The 21,697-nt window shown below is 51.2% G+C and overlaps 1 protein-coding gene across 3 annotated transcripts in view; it reads left to right on the forward strand.

Annotated features, from left to right (window-relative positions):
• FAM193A (family with sequence similarity 193 member A) overlaps window positions 1-21,697 on the forward strand; it is a 174,844-nt gene that overhangs the window by 138,457 nt on the left and 14,690 nt on the right. For all 3 annotated transcript variants that reach the window (XM_032633252.1, XM_032633251.1, XM_032633253.1), the window contains exons 14-19: window positions 6,763-6,961; window positions 7,928-8,200; window positions 9,746-10,019; window positions 10,844-11,027; window positions 12,058-12,288; window positions 14,937-15,789. In XM_032633252.1, coding sequence (XP_032489143.1) covers window positions 6,763-6,961; window positions 7,928-8,200; window positions 9,746-10,019; window positions 10,844-11,027; window positions 12,058-12,288; window positions 14,937-15,789 — 2,014 coding nt within the window. The remainder of the gene's footprint in view (window positions 1-6,762; window positions 6,962-7,927; window positions 8,201-9,745; window positions 10,020-10,843; window positions 11,028-12,057; window positions 12,289-14,936; window positions 15,790-21,697) is intronic.

Here is a 21,697-nt window from a genome sequence, read left to right on the forward strand (position 1 = left end):
TTCTACCGTTGCGGAGCACAGGCTCCGGACGCGCACGCTCAGCGGCCATGGCTCACGGGCCCAGCCGCTCGGCGGCATGTGGGATCTTCCCAGACCGGGGCACGAACCCGTGTCCCCTGCATCGGCAGGCGGACTCAACCACTGCGCCACCAGGAAAGCCCTGCCTTCTCCACTTTTAATTGAGCACTTTCTGATTCCATTTTATCTCTTCTCTTAGTGTATTGATTATGCCTTTCTTTCAATTTTAGCAGTTGTATTAGAACATACATTTTAACTCATCTAAGTCCCTGTTCAGAGACCACTATTGTGCTTTCTGTGTAGCATAGGTACTTTTTAACAGATGATTCCCAATTCCTCCCTCCCATCCCTTGTGACATTGCTGTCATTATTTTCATTTATCCATATATTAAGCACCTAGTACACTGTTATTATTACTTCAAAGTTATTTTTTAGATCAATTAATAATAAGAAAAATAAGAGATTTTATTTTACTTGTATTTATTCCTTCTCCATTGCTCTCCCTTTCTTTATGTAGATCCAAATTTCTGAGCTATATTATTTTCCTTCTGCCTAAAGAGAATCTTTTAACATTTCTCACAGGGCAGGTCTGCTGGAGATGAGCTCCCTCAGTTTTTGTTTGTCTGAGGAAGTCATTATTTCTCCTTCACTTTTGAAGGGTAATTTCGCTGGATACAGAATTTTAGGTTGGTGGGGTTTTTTTTCTTTGAACACTTAAAACACAGTTAACTCCACTCTTCTTGCTTGCATGTTTTTAAATGAGATGTCCTCTGTGATTGCGTTCCTCGTTCTGTAGGTGCAGGGGTTTCTCACCCCGCCCAACTCCACCCCCTTAGGCCACTTTCAAGATTTTCTCATTGTCTTTGGTTTTCTGCAGTTTGAATGTGATATGCCCGGGTGTGGATTTTGCAGGCATCTGTTCTGTTTGGTGTCCTCCACGCTTCCTGGGTCTGTGGTTTGGTGCCTGTTGTGAGTTTGGGACGTTCTTGGCTGTTAGTCCTTCAGATGTCCCTCCTGCCTGTTCCACCTCTACTTCCAGACTCCAGGCACCACATTGAAATGTGTTCTGAAATTGCCCCACAGCTCTTGGACATTTTGTTCTACTTTTTTGGTCATTGTTGGTGGTGGTTTCTTTGGGGGTTCTGTTTGTTTGTTTAAATTCTTGTTTCTCTTTGCATTTCAGTTTGAAAAGTTTCTCCTGACCTATCTTGAAGCTCATTGAGTCTTTTCTTGGCTGTGTCCAGTCTACTGATTCTTAGTTTCTCTTACAGTGTTTTTTATTTCTAGCATTTCTTTTTGATTCTGTCTTAGAATCTCTCTGCCCATATTACCCATTTGTTCGTGCATGTTGTGTACCTTTCCCGTCAGAGCCCTCAGCGTATGAGTAATTTTAAATTCCCCGTCGGATGATTCTCAGCCACTTTATCTTGTTTGTATTCCCTCTTAACCGCTCTGCTGTCTCTCCCTGGACCTCTGGTTAGACCTTCTCATCCTGCACGTCACACCTGATGGTCTCTCCGTACCTGAAATGCATCTCCGTGTCTCTCAGTCTGTTCTGGGAACTTCTTTTGGATCAGTCTTCCAGTTAAGTGGTTCTCTATAATTGGGTCTAACCTGCCCCTTAAGTTTGAGTTTTTAATCCCACCTGTAATTCTTATTTCTAAGCTTTAATTTATTTATTTTTCAAATGTGTTAGAAACTTTTTATATTCTCTTGTTCCTTGCTCACTTTTTCTTTCATCTTTCCTCTCTTTAAGCATTTTACACACAGTTATTCTGTGTTTGAATGAAACCTTGAGGATCTGAATCTGTTTTTTATCATGAGATCATGTTTTGATCAGCAGGTGCTGAATAGGGGACGCTTCCTCAAGAGAGGGTTCGCATTTGCTGGTGCAAAGGTGCCAACAGGGAGCTGACCCTCTGGGACCCTCCAGCTCCCCTTGTCTCCAGCTCTCCTTCCTCCCGTGGGACCACAGACCCATCCCCTCCTCATGGTGACGATGGCGCACACGTCCCCAGGGCAGCCATCCCTTCCCGCACCTGCACTGGGTCCTGTTTTTCTTGCCATGTTCTTGTCAGTTCTTTGTGGACCGTTTCCCTTGCTTTCTCCATAGCTCAGCCCTTTGTTACAAAAGTGCTCGGTGCCAGTTATCTGGGACGTCAAGCGAAGTGTCCCCCCTCACTGGACCACGCCCACCTGGGGAGGGAGAACTTGCGGCCTTGGAGACGAGCTCATGGGCCACACCTCCTGCTCCCCAGCAGAGCAGGCTCCCCTGCTGCGCGTGGCCCGGGAGCGGTGCTCGAGGCTTCCAGCTTTAAGTCCTGTGTCTTTTCCATCTGGAGACCCCATTAGGGAGGGCCTGGAGCTGAAGGTGGACACATGTCTTGAAGTCTCCACGGGAGCATAAGGGTTATTTGGAAACGGTCAGTGAGTTCAGTGCATTGAGCGGAGCCTGGTGATGTGACTCCCACGTGGCTGTGGGCCTGTGAACCTGTCACCTCCTCACCGGGTTACTTGTGTACAACCACTGCAGAAGTGTCTCATAAAGTTAAACGTGGTACAAGTGTAAGGTCAATTGGAATTCGAGGGAGAAAAATGCTGTGTGGAAAATAGGGTCATAAATAGATTGCCATCTGAGGGTCATGTTGTGACCTGTGATCTGCGTTTTATTTCAGAGGCAGAGTTCAGTTCTTCTGACGCTGAGAAACAGCGAAACAGAGGTGGGGCTCTTGCCTCTTCTCCTCTGGCAGGAGTACTGAAGAGCCTCTGAGAAGAAGTGCAGAGTAGAGGGGTCGTCACTCTCTTGTTCGCTGGGATATAAGTGGACCCTTTTGTTTGCACGCTGGGCGTCAGCGGCCTCTCCCGCCCGTGCTCAGTGGCTCAGCCTTGTGCTCTCTCGTCTCCGTGCTCATGGCGTCTGGGATGACATCTAGGTGTGAGACGGGCTGGGTCTTAGGTTCCTGCATAAACGCAGAGACGTGCGTGGTGAGGGCATCAGTTAGTGTGTGTGTCGGAGCTTCCACTGGAAGCAAAATTTTGCTTTCCCGTGAGTCAGTTCTGTCTCAAAGAGGAGAACAATTGAGAACTTCTGTTAATTGAAGCCATGTGGATTTGTGTAAAGATTGAAAGCAGTGTTCCAGTTTAATAGCGTTAGCCACATGTTGTGAGGCTGATTTGGTGCTTAAGTCGTTAGTGTTTTTTATGGAGGCGTGGCCCCAGAATGGTCTGGGTGACAGGTGCCTATTCTTTCCCTGAAGGAAACCCGTAGCTATGGAAGTTAGTAGGCGTCTTGTGCAGAAGCATTCGTACAAATACAGCTTGCTTGTTACAGACCCCTGCTCCCTTTGCTCTCTACAGCTGGGCCTCCTGTTTTGAGTAGACAGGCTTCTGAAGAGGTGTGTGAATCAGATGTATAGAATCGCTGACTTATGTCTCCAATATAACAGTTCCATGGCTACATCCCCTTATTCCGCCAAGTTAAATTCTGCCCATTTATTGAACATCCGGTATGTGCCAGGCCCTGTGCTACACGCTAGAAAAATAAAACTGGTTAGTCCTTGTGCTTGTTTTCAGAGACCTCGCGGTCTAAAGAGAAGACAAAAACACAGTCAAATTTGGAAACTCAAAATACTATGACGTACCTTAATAGGAATTGTAGATGCGGAGTAGGAAAGTAACACTGAAGGAGAACTCCCCGAGCCTGTGGGGTGGGTTTGCAGAGAGGTCATGCTCGGGTATCCAGAGTGCTGAAGGGTGAGCAAAGGCCCTCTGGAAAGACGCAAGCGGCGGCTCCCGGCGGTCAGCCAGGCCTTCTCCGGGAGGAAGGAGCCAGCAGCGCTTGGCCATGCCCAGAGGGTCTCCGAAGTTCTTGAGTAGCTTCCGAACCCTCAACGTGCTTCTGCTGTTCCGAGCTGCTCCTCAGAGCTGACGTGGTGAGCAAGCGGCCGCTCCCCACCTGTCAGGCATGTCTGCCCCGAGCAGAAGGTCTTCAAGACGAAGAAACCTTCTTCCATTTGATCGTTAGTTTTCATCCGTCCCTTCTCAGCAGAGCAGCTCTTAGTTTGTCACTTCTTTGTGGAAACTGACGTCTGTTGAAATACAGGTTTCTTGTCCTCGCCCTTTGCCCCTGGGGCTGCTCCACCAGAACAGCCGGTCCAGGCTTCTGCTTTGGTCCTGGGCGTCCAGTCTAGCCCTGTTTCTTCGCACTTTCAAATCCCGAATCCGCTCCAGCCTCACCCTCCACCTTCGTCTCTCTGAGCCCGTCAGCAGGTGCGCTAGCTGCTCAGCGGCCCGAGCTGAGGGAGGGAAGCGGGGGCGGGGGTGGGGTGGGGGCCTGGCTCGTGTCTAGGGAGACCCACCTTAGCACTTGGGAAATGCCTCCTTTGGGCCCGGCCATACGCTAAACCCTTGACATGCACTGTCTGGTTTAATTCTTTCCGCGTCCCCTGGAGGTAGGTATTTCCAAATTACAGATGAGAAAACTAAAGCACAAAAAGATTGAGTAATTTGCCTGAGGTCACACAGCTAGTAAAGGGCGGGCTGGCCCTGAACCCCTCAGACTGGGCAGCCCGGACGTCCAGCTCCGTCACTGGCCACGCCTCCCAGGGGTGGAGCCAGAGGCAGCAGCTCTGACCTGAGCGCAGTCTCAGCTCAGACGTGGCCGGCCTGGAGCTCCCGAGCCCTCCCCTTCCTCCCCACCTGCCCCGCCAGCGCTCCAGCCCTCCCCGGCCCCTTACTAACTGCTCTCCGCGTCATCCTTGCCCCTCTGGCTCCTTCACCAGGTTGCCACAGATCCATGTTTCTAATCAGCTGACCAGACCGTCTCACCCTGCTGCGTAGAAACCTCTGTGGCTTCCCAGCCCCTTCAGGACGGAAGTCACACGGGGTTGTCTCTGCTGTGGCCCCTGCAGCCCGTCAGGTGGTGGCACACTTGTCCCTGGACATTGGCCATCCCCGTGCTCTGACCCTTCCCTTCGACCCTCTGCCCAGCCAGGCCCTCAGGGTTCTGCCAGACCATCACCGCCCCTGGCAGTCATCCCCAAACCCTCCCACCTGAGCTCACAGCACTCACTGCTCATTCCTGTGTCCTCAGGGACGCTCCCAGCACAGACCTGTAGCTCCTCTGGGTGGGCCTGGGCACACACCTGCAGAGGGAAGGCCGTGTGCTGCATCAGCGAGATGCTGGGGGCGGCAGGGCCAGGATCCAGGCGGCCCCGTCCCCTTGCAGCTTATGTAACTCGAGGCAAGGCAGACGTTAAACCAATAGGTTAAAGATAAGTCTTGAATTATGACTGTGGTAAGTGCTGAGAGGGAAAACTAATGGACTTTAGTGTGTTTGATGGGAAGGCCCCCCGTGGTCTGGGTGCTGGGTGGTGAGAGCAAAGGCAGTGATGACTTCTCCAAGGACGTGACATCTAGGCTGTGGCCAGTAGGATAAATGCAAGTCAGCAAGGTCTGAGCTGAGATTAGGACCTCCTAGAAAGTGGACACAGTGTGAGCCAAGTTGTGGGTTAAGAAGTAGCTTGGAGTTTGAGGACCAAGGAAAGACCCGTGTGTCCAGGGGCTTCGTGAGCAGGAAGGACGGGGGCGGCCAGCCACGTTCAGGACTCCGGGTTTTACGTCAGAGCAGTGGGAGACCAGTGGCACAGCCGGAGTGCGGGAGTGACGCCCTCCTACTCACATTCCATGAGCCCACTCTGGCTGCGGTGGGGAAGACTGTTGCGGGTATGGGGGGCGGGGACAGGGGGACCAAGGGGAGGGAGGGCCCAGGACGTGTGCAGGGAAGCAGCTGACGGCCAGTCACCCCATAAATGTGTGGACCCAGCGCCCTCTCTTGGCACCTTCAGACAAGGGTCTTCCCCTCCCCGCCCCGGGGAGGGTGGGTTTAGAGCTCAATGTAGAATCCATCTTTTCTTCACACTTAACACTGCACTTTGTCCAAGTGTGAGGGAACAGTGTAAGAGCTGACCATTTTTATGAGTGATTCCAAAGTTGACTTTGCGGCCAGCAGGGGCTACTCTTCCTTGCGGTGCACGGTGATTTTTAAAATGTCAGATGAGAATAAACCACAGGAACAGATCTCGTGCAAATGGGCCTCATTTAAAATGAGACTAGGGGGCTTCCCTGGTGGCGCAGTGGTTAAGAATCCGCCAACCAATGCAGGGGACATGGGTTCCATCCCTGGCCCGGGAAGATCCCACATGCTGTGGAGCAACTAAGCCCGTGCGCCACAACTACTGAGCCCACTCTAGAGCCCACGAGCCACAACTACTGAGCACACACGCCTAGAGCCCGTGCTCTGCAACGAGAGAAGCCACTGCGGTGAGAAGCCCGTGCACTGCAACGAAGAGTAGCCCCTGCTCGCCGCAACTAGAGAAAGGCCGCGCGCAGCGAGGAAGACCCAAGACAGCCAAAAATAAAAACAAATAAATAAATTTATTTAAAAAAATAAAATAAAATGTGACTAGGGAGGAATGTTAGAAGTCACTGAGTTGTCTAAAGTCTGTCTGATATATTCCTTGAGCATCAGTTGCTTTTAAAATCTGCATCTGGTTCACATTTGCCCCGTCATGTACAGCCTCATAAATAATCAAGTAAGCCTCTGCAAGATGTGCGCCCCGGGACACCTGTTCACGGCAGGCGTACCCCACAAGGTTTCAGTAATGACTTGTCTGTTTGTAGTTTAACTACTTAGGTAAATAGAATATTAATTTTGATATATGATTAGAACATTTTTTTTTGTAGGCTTTACCGCCAGCACCTGTTCAGAATCACACAAATAAGCATCAGGTATTCAGTGCATCTCTTCAAGACCATATTTATCCGAGCTGTTTTGGGAACACTCCAGAGTGGAATAGCTCTAAATTTATAAGTCTTTGGGGATCAGAAGTGATGAATGATAAGAACTGGAATCCTGGCGCTTTCTTGCCAGATACAATTTCTGGTAAGGAACTCATTAAAACTTTCTTAAAGTTTAAAATGATCTGTGCTGAGTGGATTGCCCTCTCTGTTGCTGCAGTTCCCCAGTAGGGGCCCGGGCTGCTGCTTCCCCTCACCTCCACCTCTAGCAGGAGGCCCCTCGGCCCCTTCAGGCTGCTCCAGCCACCCGTGTCTGCCGCCCGCAGCGGAGCAAGGCTCTGGGCTTGGCGGCCCGTTGCCGGCACAGGAGCCGGACGGGCCTCGGACACCGGGTCTTTCCCGCCCCAGGGCTGCTGAGCGTCTTGGCTCCAGGGTGCAGTGTTGGGCCTTTGGTTCTTGAGCACTGGTGACCAGCAGACCTCGACCCGGTGCAGCAGGGTGGTGTGGCTTGAATGCTATGACTTACATTCCTTTTCTCTCTTTCTGCACTGACCCTACATGGGACCTGTCCCCTCTAACAAGCACCTTCCTCCTTGCGGCCTCAACTGCTGAGGTGCAGCTGTTTCTTCAGTGGCAGGGCAGGGCATGCCTGAAGAGGGGTTGGTACCTCTGCCTCATCTCTGTCTTCATGTGGTCAGAGCCCCTGGTGGTCCCACACCCCCGCCCCTGCATGTGCTCAGAACAGCAAGCTAGACTTGACATCTGGTCTGTGCTTAGAAAGGGTTTCTAACTGTGTGACCTTGGGCAAGTTGCTTAGCCTCTCTGAGCCTCAGTTTCTTCATCTTCAGGATAGGAATGATAGTACTAAGCTCAGAAAGTACTTTAAGACATTAAATAACTTTTGGAAAGCACCTAGCACAGGAATTGGCACATAGTAGGTGCTCAATAAATTTTTCTTCTGAGATGAAAACTAGTTGACTAGTGTCATCCCATTGGGATCCTAACTTCAGTAGCAGCCCCAGTGTTAATAGTTTATTCAGCAGATGTCCTTTAGGTTTTAGCTAAATGCTCTTTCTTTTAGAAGCCTTAATTTTCCCATTCTTCTCTGAAGGGAATGACATATTAGGGCCAACACTCTCAGAAACAAGACCTGAAGCTCTTCCACCTCCATCTAGCAATGAAACGCCTGCAGTTCCGGATAGTAAAGAGAAAAAAAATGCTGCGAAAAAGAAATGTTTGTACAATTTCCAAGATGCTTTTATGGAAGCAAACAAAGTTGTGATGGCCACGTCGTCAGCCACCTCCTCCGTGTCCTGCACGGCCACCACGGTGCAGTCGAGCAACAGCCAGTTCAGAGTGTCGTCCAAGAGACCGCCCTCCCTCGGTAAGGCCCACCAGCCCACAGGAACCCTCGGGGTGGGCGCTGCGTATTCGCTCCTTCTTCCTCAGCAGCTCTGTAATTCCCTTTCACTCGGCCTGGCCAGAGATGTCAGTGTAATTAACACCTAAGAACGCCCATGCACAAAGAGCGTGTCCTCTAGGGCTCTGATGAGAACTTTACTGTCACACTGACACCCTCCAGGGCTTTGCCACACTGTGTCCTGCCTTTGCTCTCTGCGCTTCTTGTTCTGTGGTGGGGAGAGGTCTTTGCTTCCTGAACACGTGGAGGAATTTTTAGGCATCTGGAAGTAGAAGCCTCATGGAGAGTCAGCTGATGGGGCTGCTGACCAGCCCGAGATGCAGCCCCCGCTGCCGTGCAGGTCACTGGTGTGGAGGTGGTGTCGCTGTTACACTGCCCTGAGCACAGCGAAGAGGGGGCTTGAAAGCAAGGGGGGCAGTCAGAGACCAGTGGCAAATGTCAAAGGGACACGGGAGCCGGGTCAGAGAGACCTCACTAGCCAAAGTCAGGACCGTCTGAGCATCAGAAAGAATAAAGGAACGGATTGTAGCGCGCAGCTAAAGTCGAGAATCCTTCGGGACGCTCAAAAGAGGGAGTCGGGTGGGAAGGTGTCTGGGTGGAAGCTCGCTGCCGACTACCTGTGCAAGACCGGTACAGATAGAAGGCCGCTCTGCAGCCCGCCGGTGACAGGGGGCCCGGTAAGCGTCCTCTTGGGCGTCAGGACGTTGGATCTCAGTTTGGGGAATGCAGTAGTGCCGGTGTCTGGGAGCAGCACCCACAGGTGACTGGCAGATTGCAAAGGGAAGATAAGGTGCCGACTGCCCCCCGCCCCCGCCCACCTGATCAGATGTAGCCTCACCGACAGCAGCAAACACGTTAGGTGCTTCCTGTGCAGTCAGATGGGAAGATCCAACGTAACCTTTGCAGGATTCATGCATAGAATATTTTCAGCTAAATCGGACATGAGACTGTAAATCCAGAATTGTGGACAGCTGGCCTCAACTCAAAAAATGTCAGTATTGTGGAAGGAAAAAAAGAAAGTTTAAAAGATGCTGGGTTCGGGGAAAAGCCGCAAAGGACTGTGGGAGAGGCCCGAAGTCTGGATGGGGTTGTACGTGAGATGAGAATGTCACCGCGAGGTTAACTGTCTGTAGTTGGCGCTGGTGTCAAGGTTTTACGGCAAAGCGTGCATGTTCTCAGGAGTCCAGGCTGGAATGTTTAGGAGTGAGTGCAGCTTGTTTCCACATGTTAAGCCACCAATAATGTGTGTGTGTGTGTGTGTGTGTGTGTGTGTGAGAGAGAGAGAGAGAGAGAGACAGACAGAAAGTAAATATAACAAAATAGTAAATAGTCTTGAGTCTAGGTGAAGGGTGTATGGGTATTCTTTGTACTAGTCCTTCAAGTTTTCTATAGATTTGAACATTTTCAGACCAAAAGTTGGTTTAAAAAAAAAAAAGTTTTAACTTAGAGAAGCCTGAACGTCTGCCTGACCTTGGCCACTGGCAGTGACTCTGGCATCTCTGAACGCAGGTGACGTCTTTCACGGCATCAACAAGGAGGATCACAGGCACGGGGTGCCGGCGGCCCCGAGGAACAGCCCCACAGGTCTGGTGCCGCTTCCTGCCCTCCCTCCCGCCGCCCTCTCTCCAGCCTCCGCGCCTCACCTTGCCAGTCTCGCAGCCCCGTCCTTCCCCAAAACGGCCGCCACCTCTCCCGGGTTTGCGGATTCACGCAAGAGCTTCTGCCCTGCTCCCGTGGCCCCCACCACAGACGGCTCCATCAGCGCGCCTCCCAGCGTCTGCAGGTGAGCCCGGGCCGGCGGGGGAGGCCGGCGCGCTTCAGAATGGGTGCTGTGCGACCTAACCCTGCAGGACCGCCGGAGACACTCCGGCGCCCGGGGCCTCGCAGCTCACCAGCGGGGGACGGCAGCGGGGAGGGGCGGGCTCTGGTCTCGGCGGTTCCGCAGAGCACAGGGCCACTGTGGGTCTGTGCGCAGACCACCGGCAGCAGCAGGGGGCCCGTGGGTGTTTTGAAGTCGTGTTTGTTACACACTGAGCAAAGGACAATGCAACGGACACTCGACAGCTTTCTTTAAAAAGTCAGTGTTCGGGACTTCCCTGGTGGCGCGGTGGCTGAGAGTCCGCCTGCCGATGCAGGGGACGCGGGTTCGTGCCCCGGTCCGGGAAGATCCCACATGCCTCGGAGCAGCTGGGCCCGTGAGCCATGGCCGCTGAGCCTGCGCGTCCGGGGCCTGTGCTCTGCAACGGGAGAGGCCACAGCACTGAGAGGCCCGCGTACCACAAAACAAACAAACAAACAAACAAACAAAAAAAAAGTCAGTGTTCGTTACCTTTGAACTTGCCGCCACTCCCCCGCCCTGACATCCCCCAGGGTGAAATGGTGGTGGGAGGGACAGTGGAGAGGCCGTGTGTGTGCACCTGAGAAGCCCCTCTGGGTGTGCCCGCCGGCCTGCGCCTGTCCTGCCTGCGCGGCCCCTGGGTTGTGCAGGCCCCGCGCCTCGTTGGCGAGGGCAGGCTGGTTGGAAAGAACCGCCTCGGCCACCGCTCGCCATGCTCGCACCCCTTGAGGGCCAGGCTGCTTGCTGATGGGCCCTGCGCGGTTTTGCAGCGACCCCGACTGTGAAGGGCATCGCTGCGAGAACGGCGTCTACGACCCGCAGCAGGACGACGGAGACGAGACTGCGGATGAGGACAGCTGCTCCGAGCACAGCTCCAGCACCTCCACCTCCACCAACCAGAAGGAGGGCAAGTACTGTGACTGCTGCTACTGTGAGTTCTTCGGGCATGGCGGGGTAAGTGCCTTGGCCTCTCCTCTGCCGAGGGCCTCCCGGGTGGGGAGGGGGGGCAGGTGCCGGAGAGCGCACTTAAGTGCGTAAAAGTAGTGTTTCGCCATGGGTGTTTGTAAATTGCGTGTTTAAATTAGAATTGTAAAATGTGCAAACTCCTTTGCAAGAATAGTGTACCAGGTTGAATTCAGGGTATGGTTACGCTGTGTGTAAAGCGTTATTTGCGAGCAAAATTAAAATCAAGATACTGTCTAAAACAGTGGTTCCACTTCTAGGTTGTAGTTGTTGTAAAGAAATAATGACACGTAGTTTTGAGTATTTCATCTCTGCATTTTTGCATTTGATTGGATAGGACCTACTAACTACCCAGGCGTGGGAACTGTTGAGTCCACACAGTGGACAGCCTGTACAGGCGGATTCCTCTTGCTCGACCGCACAGTTCGTTGGGGCACATCCACACTGTGTGGTGTGCCAGGACAGTCATTTCATCCGTACAAGCAGGTGTCAGCCGTGGTGTCTGGGGCTGGGCGGCGGGAAGAGCAGGGCCGGGAGCTGTTCTTTTTCTGCTTTAGTCTCTCCTCGTTTCCTCAGCTCATGCAGGTGTTTTTAGTAGTCAGTGAGAAGGCGTTTCGGCTCTGAAGAGGAAACCTGCGAGGGGATGGAAAAATGCTATAAACACATCTATTGATGTGAGAAGATAGTCACACCGTATTACATAAAAGTAGATCAGTTACAGCATGTATAATAGTTTCTTTTTTAGTTTAAAAATAACCATTTGTGTACATAGTTGTACATCCTCTGCCAGATGTTTTTGTGAATATGTAAAGCTTGACAGGTCAGTGCCAAAATACCTTTGGGTAATTAGTGATGAAAGGTTTTTCTTTTTCTCGCCATTTGTTTCTTCTATTTAGTTACTTTTCCTGATGAACATGTGTCACTTGAGCAATAAAAATTTCACTTTTAATGCTATGGTCTGAAATTTGGTATATTCAAAATCAGTAAAACTTGCATTTCGTCACGTTTCCGTTTGTCTTAGCCTCCCGCTGCGCCAACAAGTAGAAATTATGCAGAAATGAGGGAAAAGCTTCGTTTACGGCTGACCAAGAGGAAAGAAGAGCAACCTAAGAAAACGGATCAGCTCTCAGAAAGGGAGAGTGTGGTTGACCATCGAAGGGTGGAAGACTTGCTCCAGTTTATAAACAGCTCGGAGACCAAACCCGTGAGCAGCACCCGGGCCGCCAAGCGTGCACGGCATAAGCAGAGAAAGGTAAACAGGGTCTGCGCCAGGCGGCCTCCGGGGGGCCTCTGAGCTCGGGGCTGGGCCACAGCCCCCCAGTGTTGCTTTAAGAGCCCCTGACCGCCTGCCAGCCTGCGCTGGACGCTGCTTCAAGACGCAGGTTGTATTTTCAGGCCGTGGAGCCCCCTCCTGTGCCAGGGGTTTGTTAATGGCTCTAAAACAGGCCTCCGGTTCTTGTGCTGGCCAGCGTCGGGGCAGCAGCAGCCCCTCCGCCTCTTGTCTGTCAACGGAACTTCTTTCCCAGGAAAGCAGAGGAAGCAGCCCTGGCTGTCGAGTCCGGGGCACTGTGGGCTTCTGGAGACTGGGGCTGAAGAAGTGCCTTTGACCCGAGGCTGGTACAGGGCCCCGAGCGGCCCCACTGGCGGAGGGGGATCGGGGGTACCGCTCAAAGGAGGGTCTGCACGTGGCAGTGACGTCAAGAGTAAGGAGGCCACCACACCGTTAGGGCAGGGGCAGCCGCGACAGCAAGTAGCTGCCGAGACTGGCCAGGCTGGCCCAGTGGTGAGCTGCGGCCGGACCCGAGCGTGGTCTCAACGCGTGAGCGTGATGCGCAGGCTGTGCCGCTAGGCGAGAAATGGTATCCGTTACTTCCTGCGACGTTGAAAGTGATGGGAACAGCATCTCCTCTAGGGCTTCCTCCCCCCCCCACGCCAGTTCTTTTGGAGGTTCTTCCCGGTTTCAGCTCCCTGAAGGTGTCAGGCTCCACGAGCCCGCCTCAGCAGGCAGGTGTGGGCTGTGCCCAGAGGGGACTCGTCAGGACCACAGGGCTCTGACTGTAGGATGGGTTGCTTTGGGAGGGCGTCAGGCCCCTGTGAAGGAGGAGACATGCCCACAGTGGACCCAGGGTCGGGCCACTTGTCGTGTGGTGTTGCTTCCACCTTAGTTGCCGTGACTCTTAAGGTAGCTGTGATTGAACTGAGTGGATTCACTGCCGCTGTTGTACCCACCCCCGGTCCTGAGATAGGTCTGGATTGGCCACAGGTCTAATTAGGGGCCTTGGAGGGAGCGGCCTGCTTCTGCCCCAGACCTGGTGTGGGGAGAAGGTGTGTTCTCCACCCAGGGATGTTTCAGCGTCCGGGGTTCCAGGTGGTCCGAGGCCCTGGAGACTGTCGCCACTGGGCTTCATCGGAAGCCTCCGGAGTGGCTCAGGTGCTTTCAGGGCTGCCCCCACCCGGACTCCTATCCTCTGTCCTTGCAGGCGGCCTGGATGCAGACCATGCTGCAGGTGCATCCCAGGTCATCCTCAGCACCCGCTCACACCCTTCGTGCTCTCTGCCGAGCACCTGGTTTGCAGAGGGACCCACAGAGCTGCCTTGTCTCTTGTTGGCCGGCCAGTTGTTGAAATGAAGGCAGCACACACCGGGGTTGGATTCACTGTAGAGTCTGTCCTGTGGCAGGTCGGGCCTGCAGGCTGGAGGCCCTGGAGTGCCTGCAGGGGCCACTGCGGGAGACGCGGTGGGAGTTTGTCTGTCAGGTGCTACCTCCAGCAAAGCTTTCCTTTAACAGATGGAGCAAGAATTTTAAATAATCTTTACTTGAATTGTCAAGTTACATTTTTCTGAAACCTGTCATTGAATTTTTAACCTAATTTTATGTTTAAGTTATTTAGCAAAACAAACAAGTTGTCTCTTAAAAAATATTGCCTTCTGAAACATCATGAAAAAAATTTAAATTCGGAAGGACCTTTACATTTTCCCACGGAAAATGTTTTTTTCAGAGATTCTCACGATCATGAGCCTTACTGGAGCCCAGTGATGGAGGAGCTGTTCTCCTTATTCTCACTGGGTTTTTGTTTGTTTGTTTGTTTGTTTTAATATTTATTTATTTGGCTGCCCCGGGTCTTAGTTGCGGCACGCAGGATCTAGTTCCCTGACCAGGGATCGAACTCTGGCCCCCTGCATTGGGAGTGCGGAGTCTTAACCACTGGACCACCAGGGAAGTCCCTCGTTGGTTTTCTAATCAGAAGGAATCTTTTCTGTTTGTGCTCCTGCAATGTGTGTCACTAAAAAAATACAATTTTTGCTTGAGTTGAAAATTAATTTCCTGCCAGTTGGACAGCAGAAATAACCTTTGTCTATTTGCCACGTCATGTTGAATATTTTAGGAAGTCATTTGCTCTGTCACATTAGTGAAAATATATTGGGAATTTTACCTGCTAGGGTGGGAAAAAGAAATTTCGAGCTTTTCAGTACACATTTTCTTGAATGTCGCTTTGACGCACACGAACGCATCAGCAGCATTCCCCACCTGGAAAGGTTCTGGGGCACCTGTGCGGCTGTGTAACTGCTGCCTCGCGATCAGTCTTGTTCTCGTCCAGTTCATCCCCCGCCTGCCGCCGCGCACAGACGGGAGAGCCCACGCAGGCCAGGAGCGCGGCAGCTGCTCTGACCTCGTCCTCTGTGCCCCGGGGCTAGGTCGGAGGCTACAAGGGATGTTCTGTTGACTGCCACCTCCTGCTTTGATGGAGGTGTGTTTTAAGCTTTTGACCTGTCACAGCCCCTTTCAGTGTTTCTATTCTCATCGCGCGATTCAGTTTTATCTCACTTTTGTGTGCGTGTCTTACTTTTTTTAGAGCACTTACTGTTGTCCTAAGTTGCCTTTTCCTTTCACGTCGGCAGCTGGAGGAGAAAGCACGCCTGGAAGCGGAGGCCCGGGCCCGGGAGCACCTGCACCTGCGAGCTGAGGAGCGGCGGCGGGAGGAGGAGCAGCAGCGGCTGCAGGAGGAGCTCCAGAGGCTGCAGGAGCTTCAGAAGCTGAGGGCCGTGAAGAAGAAGAAGAAGGAGAGGCCAAGGAAGGCCTGTCCCGAGCTGGACATGCTCGCTCGGAGTCTGCAGGCGGCCGCGGAGGCTGTGCCCGGCTCTGAGAGCATGCACAACGGCTCGCTGGAGCCGAGCGAAGACCCGGAAACCTCCTCTCGCTCCCCCTCCAGACACGTGGACCATAGAGACACGGGGCCGGGGCCGGGGGCCGACGCGGACACCCCCGACCCCGTGGCCGCCAGAGACTCCAAGCTCCTTCTGCCGAAGGGGGTCAACGGGAAGCAGCAGCAGCCGCTGTCCTTCCTCCTGGACATGATGCATCAGCACAAGGAGGGAAACAGCAAACAGAAGCTGAAGCACAGCAGTAAAGCGGGCGGCGAGCCGGCGAGGAAGCCCCTGGAGCCCCCCAGAGCCTCAGAGGCCCAGCCCCAGCCCCGGCCCCGGCCCCAGGCTGAGTCAAAGGCCAGAGTGCTTGACCTCACGCCCCTGGCGGAGCACAGAAGGGAGGAGAGGAAAGTCAACAGCAACAACAACAACAGAAAGCAGCTGAACCACGTCCGGGAGGAGAAGCCGAGCCCGGGCCCCGCGGAGCCCGCCGCGCCCAGCGAGCACCCGCAGAGCAGCAAGCCGGTGCCAGCAGACTCTCCGCAGCCCAAGGGCAAGAGCAAGAAAAGCAAGAAGAAGAAGGGAGACAGAGGCAGCGGTTCAATCGGTAAATAAACAGAGCAGAAGGGGGCGCGTGTGTAGCTGGGGCATCGTGGGACGAGGAGGGCGCTGGGTCAGGTGCCTCTCAGGGTCCACCCTCCTGGAGGTGGGTGCTGCCGTCCGTGTCGTGGCTTCGTGCTTTGTGTGACCTCTGCACCAGCCATGAGGGACGCGTAGGCATTGTTGTTATATTTGGTTACCTTGAAATAATTTTAGACTTCCCGCAAACTACAGGAAAGAGCACGAAGGATTCCCACATACTCCCGTCAGCTCAGCGTGTCACCACACTTGCTGTGTCCTATCTCTCCCTCTTGGTTACTTTTCTGAACCAAATGAGAGTGCCCTTTTACCCTGAAATACTGCTGTGTGCATTTCCGCAAAACAAGAGATTAGATACAGCAAGATACAGATGGGAGGGGGCACGATGTCGTTGTTGGTTTTAACAACTAAACAAACCAAAATGGTTACAGTCGGAAACAAAGGAAGCCGGCTGCACTTCCTAGGAGTCCCCGTGGCTGTACTAAACGTGCCGCACTAGGTCCTCTGTGGGGAAGAGACCTACCAACCCTCAGGCTAGAGAAGGAACCCTGAACAGACACAGAGGGCAGGTGCGCCGGCCGGTCTCCCACGGCGGTGGGAGCAGGCAGTTCTGAAGCCACCCGTGTGTCCCCCCAGGACCGCAAGGCAGGAGACACACTGTGGACCGCGGGGAGGGGGCTGCAGGGAGCGCAGTGTGGTTGTTAAAATCAAGAAATCAATACTGCCACAAGACTGTTACCTAGCTGTAGGCTTATTCGTGTTTCTCTGTTCATCCCTTTAACGTCCTAGGAACAAAGTTTTCTCCTGACACAGGATCCAACCCAGGGTCACGCGTCATAGCTCTTTAATTTCCTTTAATGGGTCAGTTCCTCACTTTCTCACAACCTGACATCTCTAGAGAGCATGACCCATCCAGTTTTTAGAGTAAATGACTATCTAGCGTAGTTTCAGTTTGGTGCTGTTCCTTCACAGCCAGGTTCAGATGACACAGCGTTGGCGGCAGCGCCTTGGGGGTGACGGGTCTGTGTTGGTGGGTGCCCTGCCGTCAGGGGGCACACTGCCTGGGGGTGGTCACTCTCCTCCTGGGCCGTGGTGCGTGCGGTCGGCCTGTCTCTCCTCTGCCAGGCTGACACCTGACCTGTGCTCACCCGGAGTGTCTCATGGGGAGACGAGTCCCTTACGCCGTATCAGACGTTCATCCACTACTTTTAGCATCCGTGGACGACAGTGTTGCCCAGGGGGATTATTACTGTGCTCTTTGCCTGCATAATGGTGACTTTTCTGATGTCATTCCTTCTCCCTTTCTTACTCAGCGTTCTGTAGGAAGAGCTCTCCTTCCCCACGTATTTTTTTCATTTACTTCATAATTTATACAAGGGCGGGTTAGTAGATGCTTTCTTTATGCTATAGGTTATAATCCTTTGCTAACACTATTTCGATGCCCCCAGATTCAGTCGGTGGGAGCCCCCTCTGCGTGGCCTCTGCACCCCGTTGTGCTTTGAGCACTTCTGTGCACAGTTAGATGTCCCGGCTCTGAGACCCGGAGCTGGTGTGTGGTTGGCAGGGCTTAGGAGGGGGAGCGAGTGTGTGTACGCAGGCACGTGTGCACTCCTCGTGCCCCCCCCCCCCACACACACACACACATCTGTGTCTTTCGGTATCTAATCTCTGCAGTAAAAACCAACCGTTCACCCTGACAACTGCAGTCCGGCTCCGGTGCCACTGCGCTCCCTGCAGCCCCCTCCCCTCAGTCCACAGTGTGTCTCCTGCCTTGCGGTCCTGCGGGGACACACGGGTAGCTTCAGAATTGCCTGCTCCCACCGTGTGGGAGACCGGCCGGTGCACCTGCCCTCTGTGTCTGTTCAGGGTTCCTTCTCTAGCCTGAGGGTTGGTAGGTCTCTTCCCCCCACAGGACCTAGTGCGGCACATTTAGTACAGCCACGGGGACTCCTAGGAAGTGCAGCTGGCTTCCTTTGTTTCTGATTGTATCTATTTTGTTTTGTTTCCCCTCCTTAATCCTGATTTCTTTTTCCCTATCCCATTCCTACTTAGTTTCTTATTTGCTTTTCTGTTCTTTACACAAAAGGTTGGCATATTAGAGACGCCTTTTCCCGTGGCTTTTTCCCCACATCCTGTATTCCAAAGGCCCTCCGTGTGCGTCCGCAGCTCTTCCTTGTGCTTTCAGGTGCTGAGTGGGCTCCGCTGGACACTGCCCCGCTCTCGGGGTTTGTAATGACACACAGCGGGGCGGAGCGCAGGTGCTCTGCGTGGGTGTTTCTGCGGGAGTGCTGGGTCACAGAGGTCAGTGCAGACAGGGCTTGTTGATGTGGTCTGGTCCTCTGAACCCTGCATTGCACTCCCACCCTGTCGAGCCCCTGTTTGGCCACAGCCTCACCAAGAGAGTGTGTTGTCAGGCTTTGTAACTTGAGCCCGTCTGTGAGGCGCACTTACTCCTGAAGTGTCATATGTAGTTTTCTCTAATTACGGTGAGGTCATATTTTTAAGGGCTGTTTCTATATATCTCTCTTTTGTGAATTTTCTATTCATAACTTTTTCTCATTTTTTAATTGGGTTTTTGCTCTTTTCCTTCCATTTTTTAAGAGTTCCTTATGAATTGGGGATATTGCCCCAGGTCGTTAAGTTGTCTTTGACTCTGTTTCCAGTGCTTTTTAGCCAAGCACAAGTTTTCTCTTTTACTTTACATAGTTCACTCTGGATTTTAAATAGTTGTTAGGTGTGATTGTTTATACTAACACGAAGGTTAAAGAGGAATGTGCCCAAGTTTTCTTCTAGTATTAGCGTGGTTTCACTTAGCTCCCTGATACCTTTATGTGGAGTTTATTCTTTTGTATCGTGTGATGCATGGATCCAGCTTTATCTTTTACAAATAGTTAACCAGTTGTCCCAACACCAGTTATTAAAAAGCGACTCAGGATGCCGCCATGTGCTACACCACGTGTCCTCAGGTCTGTTCTGGAATTTCTCTTCTTTCCCTCTGTGTTTGTTCACTCGCCATTATTGCATTGAGTTGCTACTTCAGGGGTTCTGTACATGTTAATGACTTACAGGGCTCTTCTCTCCTCACAGCCTTTTTCAGTGTCTTCCTGGCTGTTCTTTCATGTTTGTATTCCCATAAGAACTTTGGTGTCAGTGTGCGTAGCTCCCTTAAAACAAAGAAGAGAACAACCTTGCTGGTATCTTTATTGGTATTGCATTAAATTTATAAGATAATTTAGGGAGAATTGGTGTCTGTGATGTTGTTCGTCCTTCCCAAGAACAAGGGGAGTTTTTCCACTTGTTCAAGTCTACTTTATGTCTTTTAGGAATGTTTTAAATTTTCTCTTATAGGTTTTTCACATTTCTTATTGAGCTTATTCCTAAGTATTTAACCTTCCTTGCTTTTAATTTTAACGGGGTGTTTTCTACAATCATACCTTCCAACTCCATCCAGTGCAGTAGCCAGTCACATGTCGCCCCTGAGCACCGAGGTGTGGAAGGTCCAAACTGTGCAGGTTGTGAGTGTAAAAACATAACCAGATTTTGAAAACCTAGTATGAAAAAAAAAGGAATGTAAAATAACTCAGTATATATATATGTATATATATTGGGGGGGCGTGGCTGCACTGGTTCTTCGTTGCTGCACGCGGGCTTTCTCTAGTTCAGGCGAGCGGGGGCTACTCTTCGTTGCAGTGCGCGGGCTTCTCATTGCGTTGGCTTCTCTTGTTGCGGAGCACGGGCTCTAGGTGTGCGGGCTTCAATAGTTACAGCGCACGGGCTCAGTAGTTGTGGCACACAGGCTTAGTTGCTCCATGGCATGTGGGATCTTCCTGGACCAGGGATTGAACCCGTGTCCCCTGCATTGGATTCCTTTTTTTTTTTTTTAATGTCTTTATTGGCGTATAATTGCTTTGCAATGCTGTGTTAGTTTCTGCTGTACAACAAAGTGAATCAGCTATACGTATCCATATATCTCCTCCCTCTTGCATCTCCCTCCCTCCCACCCTCCCTATCCCACCCCTCTAGGTGGTCACAAAGCACCGAGCTGATCTCCCTGTGCTATGCAGCAGCTTCCCACTGGCTGTCTGTTTTACATTTGGTAGTTTATATATGTCAGGGCTACTGTCTCATTTCATCGCAGCTTCCCCCCGCCCCCCCGCCCCCCGTGTCCTCAAGTCCATTCTCTACGTCTGTGTCTTTATTGTTGCCCTGCCCGCTAGGTTCATCAGTACCTTTTTTTTTTAGCATACGGTATTTGTTTTTCTCTTTCTGACTTACTTCACCCTGTATGACAGACTCTAGGTCCATCCACCTCATTATAAATAATTCAGTTTTGTTCCTTTTTATGGCTAATATTCCATTGTATATATGTGCCACATCTTCTTTATCCATTCGTCTGTCGATGGGCATTTAGGTTGCTTCCATGTCCTGGCTATTGTAAATAGTGCTGCAGTGAACATTGTGGTACATGTGTCTTTTTGAATTATGGTTTTCGCTGGGTTTATGCCCAGTAGTGGGACTGGACTGCTGGGTTGTATAGTAGTTCTATTTTTCTTTTTTTTAAGGAGTCTCCATACTGTTCTCTGTAGTGACTATATCAGTTTACATTCTCACCAACAGTGCAAGAGGGTTCCCTTTTCTCCACACCCTCTCCAGCATTTACTGTTTGTAGATTTTTTGATGATGGCCATTCTGACCGGTGTGAGGTGGTACCTCATTGTGGTTTTGATTTGCATTTCTCTAATGATTAGTGACGTTGACCATCTCTTCATGTGTTTGTTGGCAATCTGTATGTCTACTTTGGAGAAATGTCTGTTTAGGTCTTCCGTGGCAGGTGGATTCTTAACCATTGTGCCACCAGGGAAGTCCCAGTATAATTTTTTACATCGATTACATACTGAAATGATAATCTTTTGGACATATTGAATTAAGTAAAGTGTATATTACTAAAATTAATTGCAGTTGTTTCTTTTCAATGTTTTCAGCGTGGCTGCTACGAAATCTTAAGTTATGTGTGTGGCTCGTGTTGTGTTTCTACTGGATGGTGCGCCTCTAACTGGTCATTTGTGTGTATGACAGCTGTTGCTTTCCGTATGTTAACTTTATATCTCCTACCTTAGCAGATTATTTCATTGTTTGAGTCTTACTGTTGATTCTCTGGGGTTTTCCAGCTACTCTATCATCTATTTGCAAATAGAGAAAGCTTTACTTCTCCTTTTCCAATTCTTATGCTTCTTGTTTTCTCTTGTTTAATTGCATCATTCTTGAACTTAATGGAAACGTCTGGTGTTTCTACATTAAGATTCTGACTTTAGGGTAAGGTTTATATATTTTATCATGTTAAGAAAATATCCAACAATTCCTATTTTTCTTGAGTATTTTATCAGGAATGAGTGTTGAATTTTGTCAGAGGTTTTCTAGTATCTACGGAGATTAAATGTAATTTTTCTTCTTAGACCTGTTATACTTCGTAAAGAATTAGGAAGCTTTTTTTGTTTGTTTTTCATTTTCAGTATTCTAGAGCAATTCACCTTCCATTGGGACTACTTAGGCTTTAATGATTTGACAGGAATCTCCTGTGCAGCCCCCCAGGCCGGTGCTTTTTGTGGGGAAGTTGCCTGATGGTATTCTCTCTGTCCTCTATGGTAATTGGTCTATTTAAGTATTTCTTTCTTCACTGAGGTTAATTTTGCTAAACTGTATTTCCGTAGTAAATGATCTTTTCAGCCAGTTTTCCAGCTTGTTCCACATAGATGTCTGCAAAATACATACTTTTTTTTTTTTTAATTTATTTATTTATGGCTGTGTTGGGTCTTCGTTTCTGTGCGAGGGCTTTCTCCAGTTGCAGCGAGCGGGGGCCACTCTTCATCGCGGTGCAT

Source organism: Phocoena sinus, chromosome 5, assembly GCF_008692025.1.
Source record: "Phocoena sinus isolate mPhoSin1 chromosome 5, mPhoSin1.pri, whole genome shotgun sequence".
NCBI classification, from domain to species: domain Eukaryota; kingdom Metazoa; phylum Chordata; class Mammalia; order Artiodactyla; family Phocoenidae; genus Phocoena; species Phocoena sinus.